The sequence below is a fragment of the Dryas octopetala genome, chromosome 7 (genome assembly GCF_963921425.1).
Source record: "Dryas octopetala chromosome 7, drDryOcto1.1, whole genome shotgun sequence".
In the NCBI taxonomy this organism is placed as follows: Eukaryota; Viridiplantae; Streptophyta; class Magnoliopsida; order Rosales; family Rosaceae; genus Dryas; species Dryas octopetala.
The window spans coordinates 20290764-20299345 of record NC_141372.1 but is presented as its reverse complement, the minus strand read 5'-3'; the positions used below and the strand labels follow the sequence as shown (position 1 = coordinate 20299345).

Here is an 8582-nt window from a genome sequence, read left to right as displayed (position 1 = left end):
GCTTGTGGATGCTGCATGTTAGATTATAATTTTGAGATTTTGACAAGAGCCCAAAATCTCAAAGTTAAAATCTAACAGAATATTGACAATGCCAAGCTCTCGGAGAAGTAGAAAAATACACTGCCGAGCACGTCTGCCCTAGAGAAGGACTGTGTGTATATATATATATATACAGATCTCTTCCGTTGAAGTATACCTCAACTGAAACATAATGAGGTATGGTTTGTGGGACCTACTCTGCATTGAAATTCGATGATCGAAGCCGTTTATTTTTTAAGTCTATATTCAATGATTATCCTTGTAAAAAAATTAGATAAATCGGAAATCGTTTAACCATTTAATGGAATCTGTATATTCGTCTATTTATTCTATCATAATTAGATGTCTTAATGGTTTCCGATTTACTTAATTTTTTGCAAAGATAATTCTTGTATAGAAACTTAGAAAATAGACAGCTTCGATCATCAAATTATAATGCGAAATGGGTCCCACAAATCATACATCATCATGTTTAAGATGAGGTATATCTCAACGGAAGGGGCCTCTATATATATATAATGACCTAATAATTTCTCTAATGTTATCAAAATAAAGAATGAAGAAAGATTTTTTTTTTTCAGAAATTGAAGGTGTCACTTCCTTAACATAGGTCCTTTATTTATGGGGTTCAGGGATAATTTGGGATGAACATCTAAGTGTCTTAGTTTCACCGTTCATTTTTTAAATCATTCTATGAAGATATCTCTGCAAAAAAATCAACCAAATTGAGACATCGTTTGATTATGTAAGATCAAATAAAGAGACGGTTTTGGTAACATCTTGATTCAATGTTTGTTTATTTTATAACAATTATAAGACCAAACGATTTCCGATTTAATTAATGTTTTGCAGAGATGATTTTAAAAAAAATGATATAAAAAATGAATAGTTCCGATCATGAAAATACAATGTATAAGGAGAATAATAAAGAAGAAGGCCAATGGAGAAAGTAGATTGGAGGAAGTGGATAATATTCCGGATACATATAGACATCCATCTAAGATATAATAATATTTATAACATCTTACATATTGCTGAGCACATCTTGTAGTCCAAAAGTTCAAATTCAATTTTTTATGTATGCTCACTTTTTGTATGCATTTAAAAGAATTTCTCTATATTATATTAATAGGGGTTATTTATTTATTTATTTTACTTTTTTATTTACGTTAATAATCTCAGTACTGCACCATCAATGTAAAATTGTCAACATTGATGAACATTAAATTAATCTTGGAATCATAATTGTGATTAATTAGTTCATAATTGATGAAACATCAATAATTTTCATAATTTATATATGTTTCTCATATGATTCTTAATTGCTTTTTGTGTAATGTCTGTGCTGTATTAATTAATTGGTGCAGATTGTCAGCCAAAGAAAATTTTGGATAGAACGCAGCAAATGGGTGTTTCTGGTCTTACTAGGGAGAATGTCGCTGACTCGCTAGCCACCACCTTCAGGATATGGTTACCGCTTAATTCCCAGAGCAAAATTAGCCTATATAAAATATTATTGTGGAGGTTATAATAATTTCTACATAAATAAAGAATTATCCTCAGCTGCTAATTGTATAAGTATTGACCGTACTACCCCTATAGCAACATGTACAGCAGATGAAGTCGTACAGCATACCATGGGCAGCAACATGGGGGATAATATTGTTCATGATGATCCGCATTGGCTTGACAACCTCTTAGTTGACGGTGTTCAATAGTTGGGACCAAGTTTTGGGGCTTTAATTTCCAAGTCTTCCATCTACTCTACTTAATGTGCGCTTTGCAGGAGGGAACTTCAACTGGGTTGCCTGATATCAAAATATATATAATTCCAGTGCCTGGAATTGAAGGATATATATATTGTGCGTGCACCGTCATCAACACTCCAACAACATTAATTAATGTTGTATCAATTGTATTAATTATCTATCTAAATTAGTGTGTATTAATCCCTTATTTAAAGGTTTTGTCATTTATTTTTTTGGTAATTAATCCTCATTTATGTTTGACTTTGTAAATTAAGTATATCCTTTTTTATTTTGTTTTCAAATTTCAAAATAGATGTTTGTCCAAATTAGTGCATTACGACCAACATTCAAAGATTAAGAAGAAATAGCATTTACGTTTTCCAAACATCATTAAGCTTTCATTCTCACCTGTTCTTTAGGTTAACAATTTCAAAAGTTCAACACAACGTTTTTTGCAATGTTTTGCAAGTTTCCTTTCATCCTTACTTACATGTAAGTAACGTGTTTTTTTTGCTTTGGTTGTGTTTGTGGTTTCTTCGATCTTTTTTTTTTTTTTTTTTTTTTTCTTCATTTTCTATCCTTCTTCATCATCAATCTTCTATCTTCGATCTTTTTCTCTCTTTTTTTCAACACCAAGCTCTCCATGATTATGGTTCTTGTTTTTCCTCCACATTTTTCTACCTAAGTAAGAGGTAATGAAACCATTGATATATATACCTCAAAAGGAGGTTAGTAATTATATGTACGTACCTCAAAAGGAGGTTGGTAATTATACATTTTTCTTGACTAGAGCGATAGGTATCTTCTTATTTTTCTTCTTTTGTTTTATATACCTGAATCCAATATATTGATATTTGTATTTATATATCTTAGTGCTATGTTTGTATTGTGTTGGATTTGTTATATTTTTATTAGATATATTTTTTTTTTTTTACCCAAAGTAGAGGCTTACTGTATTTATTTTTTTATCTATATTATAGATATATTATATGTATATTGGGTGTTTAATTTTTTTGTATTTGAGTGTTTATATGTTGATGTTCATAATTGGTAACAATTTTTGTTTTGAATTGGATGCATGAATCATGAAATTTCATCAATTAAAACATTCAAAATTATGAGTAATAAATGCCTCAAATCATAGATTTTTAAATATTGCTCAAAGCGGAGCAATGACATCTTTTGTAAATATCCACAAATTCATGCTTAAGCCATTATCTGATGTGGAAAAAAAAAAAAATTAGCAAAAGGCCTCAACTTTTACACCGTTTTCAGTTGAGAATGTGACATTCAAAGTGTTCCAATTAAGAACTCCTAATTTATTTAAGCAACAATTAAGGACTCTTCGTCAATTCAATCATAACTGCCATTTAAAATTGGTCATGTGACCCGCACATGACCAATTTATGAGGGTAAAAATGTCTTTTTAATCATAGTTAAAAACTAATAATAATAAATTGAAAATAATTAAAAGAAATTGGGAGGGATTGGGAGGATGCAGAACCTTCCCCACCACCGACCCTCCTCCTCACCCATACCCTACCTCCCTCCCTTCTCCGGCCACCATTGATCCCTTCCCTCCCTCCTTCCGCAATCACCTCCCTCTCCCAGCCAAATCTTTCCCCGTGATCACATGAATTCTCGTCTTCCATTCTTTTCTATTATGTGCAGTATGTCCTATTAAATATACTTTTTGGGTGTTTATGAATTTCTTATTCCAATTTAGGGGTAGGCATCAACCCGTCCGAACCCGGCCCGCCCGCCTCCACCGACCTGCCAAGCAGCAAGCCGACCCGTCCGATCATTAACGGGCCGGTGTCGGCCCGCCCCCTTCCACCGACCGTCGAAGCCGGCCCGCTTGCCAAGCTTCCAGCCACCATCTTCTCAGGCACTGCAAGTTTACAACCACCTCCATTTCCGTCATCGTCCACCATTGCAGCACAAGAACCACCTCCACCAGCCACCATTTCTCAAGCGAGCCACCTTCTCCTTCTCGGCATCTTCTCTCTTCTGCTTCTCCTTCTCCTTCCCGGCCAACCCATTTTCCGACCGTCTCCGACCCGTCCCCGACTGAGATTCAAGCCGTTTAGTCGGAGATGGTTTGGGCTCCCACCCGACCCACCTGCCCGATGCCCACCCCTACAATTTACTTTATTCTAATATCTAAAAACCCAAGTAAAGCCTTTCAATTATTTGGGTGATGATGTGCTGCAGATTTCGCCCATAGATGAAATAGTTATATTCACAATCCAATTAATTGGAGGTTTTTTATGCACTTATCTAGTTTATTTTTCCTGTTGCTCTGAATAATAAAATGAAGTCTTCTCAAAATCAAATTGCATTTACTTTAGCTGATATTTTCTGTTGTATTATTATTATTATTGTTATTATTTTTTTTTTACTTGTTGTAAATTCATGCTTTATGGATGATTGTCTGTCACTTTATTGAGTTCCCACGGTTTTCTTTACTCATGCTACAAATTGTCACCATAACTTACAGTCTAGAGTCGGGTAGTTGAGTGAGTCAACCGCCACTCTCAAATTTTTATATTTGTTGTTTTGTTATGTTATAATTTTGATTTAATTTGAGTTATTATAAATTTATAATAATTCGTTTCGAGCCTTTAAAATCTCACGGTCGACCTTAAGTTGCACTCTTTTTTACCCCTAGGTGGAGATAGAGGCTAAAATTTCGAATACGGCTTCAGTTGGAGAGAGGAAAAAAAGACCATTGGAATTTTTAAGGGACCAGTTCCTGTGATTTATCATCATACTTAGAAGTTGTACGTATATGCCATTTTCTACAAATAAGATTCTGGGAGGGGACCATCCCATCGCGATGGGTTATGGGTCAAGACTCAAGAGTCCCTCTCCTTAGTCCCTGTGACTCTCAACAGAATGAATGGACCTCTAAACATTTCAACTCTTTCAGTAAGCTAGAAATCGTTTCATTAAATGTAAATATATATATATAAAGAAAATAAAAAATGAGCGACAGATAAATAAAATTATTAAAAAAAGAAAAGCACAGTGCAATTCAATACACATGCACAACCTACTCTCACTTACTCGCATATATAAATACTGCCAGTGGCAGGAAAGCAAAAGAAAATTACCTTCTCTTTCATGGGCGTAAACGGTACACCCATTATCGATCTGTGATAACGGATCCATCTAAAACAACCCAGCCCATGAAACTTGTTTAATTAACAGAACCCTACCCATCTAGGTCAGCTTAACAAATGTCCATTTAGTTTATTCGGGTTTTTTTTTTTTTTCTTTTTGGTCTACGTAGTTTATGTCAAATTTTATTTTAGTTTTTGTAGTTTTACTTGTTTTGATTTTGATAGGTACAATTTAAAGATATATTAGCATTTTTTTTCATTAATTCGTTAAATTTATAATTAAATCACTAACCGTACATAAAATATATGAAAAAAATTATAATAATTTATAAAATACATGACTAAAAACATAATAGATTTAATAATTTTATTAACAAAAATGGTAATACATTTTTAAATTGTATCGATTTGTAAATTATACGACTGATTAAACGACTGTGATGTTGCCAATTAACCGCCCTTTGGTATTGGACCATTGGTGGATGTGATTGTAGAATTTTGACCAAAACAGATAAAGAATGTGAATGTAGAAACAAACCTCCAAGTCCACATAGGCAAGGCAACTAGACACGTGTGATGGTGGGGCCCAAGGAATCGGTCCCCGTCCACACTAGTTTGGACAGTTGCTACGCAACAATGACACTGGGTCCCAATCCGATGCTACCATTCGATTTAAATATCGTTACCACCTTTTTTTTTTTTTTGTGAGAAATGAATGGTTCCTACTTATTTTGTCAACGAAATCGTTCCCACTTCAGTTCACAATAAGTATTTAGATTTTGAATGGATAAAAGCCCCTAAAATTATTAATGTTATGGACAGTGGGTTAAATGGATGAAATTAGGGATGAATTTACGAAAAGAGAGAATGATGGGATGCGATGGAAAAGAGGGAATATAATGAGGAATTGGCAGCAAAACGAATCGGGCAAGAGAAGAGGAGAGGTTGAGTGGGACGATTAGCAGCAGCTAACAAGGAGTCACAAGTCTACTCCCACCTCACCAATAGTCGATAACCAGCAATGCAATGCAGTGCAGTGTAGTCCAAGGCTCCAAGCTCAGTCTCCTCCCACCTTAAATTGCATCCTTGTTCACCCAATTTCCTTCCATCCCTCCCTCCCTCTTCTGCATCAAATGAGTTAATTGTACGTCACCCAAAACATGACCCGCAGTCAAGAATCCAATTACCCACAAACATTATAAATAAACAAACCAAGAGGTACATAAATAAATGAATGAATAAAAACCACACTACCAACCAACTTGGCCAACAGGTACTACTGGTAGGTTAAATAATTACTCCAAACAATTAAGCAGCTATCCTATCCAATCTAACTTACATAAGAGGGAGATAAAGAGAGGGAGAGGAACAGAAAGACAGTACAACCTAAATATATATATATTGATGAAATTCCCAAGAACCAAACAGGTGGAGTGGTGGACAGGCACCAGCTAGCTAGCCAGGAAGGAAGGAAGGATGGCACTCATAAATGTAATTATATGTTTGCTAGTTTAATTTAATGGGATTAAAAACTACAAATTGGCTAATTCCATTCCATATATCACCACTTGAATTTCAATTGAAAATGAAAATGAAATTGCAAATTGCAAATTTGCAATGCAAAGTCCCCGGGGAGCCCTACCATTTTTCTTCATTTTCCGCACAACCATCTCTGTTTGGCACTAAACAGTAAAGAATACCATATCTGACAAACACTATGTAACAAAGTGTCTATACACTAACAAATTGAATATCCCTTGGTTTTTTCTTTTATTTTCAGAGGCAGGAATAATAGAACAAGAATAGAATACAAATCGCCTGACAGTGAGAGATGACCTAATCATACCAAAATTTTAAAACAAAAGATAAAAAAAATGAGTAGGTCAAGCTAAAATGAACCAGAAGAAGAAGAAGACACAGAAGAAAACAATGAAGAGAAAAATTTAAAAAAGAAAAATAAAAAGTAAACCGCAAATTGGGAAATAAAAGAAAAAAAGGATGTAACAAAACAGTCCTGGAGGGAATTTACCGGCGACTACCCCTTGCAGTTCAATGAGTGTGTCCGTACAAATCGTATGGTGCCCAGAGCGCGTCCAGTGGGCAGGGCCGCTTGGAGTCGAGCCTGAGCCAGGGCTTGCCGCTACCGGACCAATGCAGGAGGCTAACCGGGCCGGCATGGAGGTCACGGCAGCTCCCTTTCACATTATCACCTCCCAAGCCGTGTTGGTTCCATCTGTGCTCGATGGGCGCCACGTGTCCCGCAAAAACCAGCAGAAACGGTGGCAGAGAGCCGAGCTCGTAGATCCGATCGCTTTTCTGGATCTCCATCCACTTCTCGATCCGGTTGGTGTACCCGGCCCGCCTCCACTTGACCAGATCTATGACCATGACACCGGTGTTGAAGTAACAGGGGTTCCGGCCGTAGAAGGCGCCGGAAAAGCGGTGGTCGGACCAGAATGCCGGCGTGAAGTACTTGGAAAAGTTGGCGTGGCAGTATTCGGGTGCCCCGATGGTTCTGGAACCAAGGCTGGTAGTCCAGAGACTGGAGATATCGTCCACCACCACCAGATCAGAATCCAAGTATATGACTCTGCCGACGCAGGGCTCCAGCAGATCCGCCAAGTAGTTCCTGGCGTAATTGAGAGGCTGCTCCAGCGCTTGCCTCACCGACGTCGAGATCAGGCTGCGGACGATCTTCGGATCGAAGTAGTAGACCCTGAACTTCAACTGCGGGAAAGTGGATCGGACTAGGGCTTCCAGATTGGTCTCCGAGACCAGGAAGTGGAAGAAGACACTCTCGGGGCAGAGCGAGTGCTGGAGGATGGAGTGGACGGCGGCGATGGAGCCACGGAGGTACTCGACGTCGAGAGTGATGGCCACGTGGACCAAATTGGGATAGCAGACGCCGATTTTGGGTGGAGCGGAGGCACATTGATCGGCATTGCGGAATGCGGAGGCCTTTCGGAAGTTGAAGCGGGGTAGGCGGAGGAGGGAGGAGTCGAGGTGAGAGGATCGGATGGCTTCGGCGGGAGGGAAGGATTGGAGAGATGGGGAGAGAATGATCATCAGCATTGCAGCAGAAAAGAACCCTGAGAACCTCATAATCCACAGCATCTTCGCCTTCTTAGCCTTAGCCCTCCTCCTTCTCTTCCACTTAAAATCCAAATGATCTGCGACAACCGATGAAAGGAACGCTAAGCTTCCTTTGAGGTCCGCCAGAATTTTATATGTCTAAATACTTAGAATGAAATTAGGGGAAGCAAAATGCTGGGAATTGCTCCTTTTCTCTCCATCAAATCAAAGTGCAGGCGTAGGGGTTGTTGCCGTGAGAACCAAGCGAAGCAGCAGCAACCTTTTCTAATTTTTTAGGGAGAAAAAGGAGAAGAAGAAGAAGAAGAATCATCCATCAACGGCGAACCCCAGCCCAGCCACGGCGAACAAATTCTACTTTGCGCCGCCGCGCCCTCTGCTCTTCCCCTTCTCTCTCTCTCTACCTCACTCTAGTAAGGTCCGGGACTGAGAGAAGGTGAAACGGGAAAGAGGAGAGGGAGCACAGGCAGTAGGTACGGCACAAGTAGAGAGAGAAAGAGAGAGAGAGAGAGAGAGAAGGGGGATAGAGGACCTTTTCTTTTCCAGCTTTACATTTTCCACCATAGAAATCCACGGCTAA

At 38.2% G+C, this 8582-nt stretch overlaps 1 protein-coding gene across 1 annotated transcript; it reads right to left on the bottom strand.

Moving 5' to 3' along the window:
• Positions 1 to 6651: 6651 nt before the first annotated feature.
• LOC147280405 (putative galacturonosyltransferase-like 7) lies at positions 6652 to 8582 on the bottom strand. The gene has a single exon (XM_086251142.1). It carries the CDS (start codon positions 8024 to 8026, stop codon positions 6962 to 6964), a length of 1065 nt encoding a protein of 354 aa, XP_086107268.1. The 5' UTR covers positions 8027 to 8582; the 3' UTR covers positions 6652 to 6961.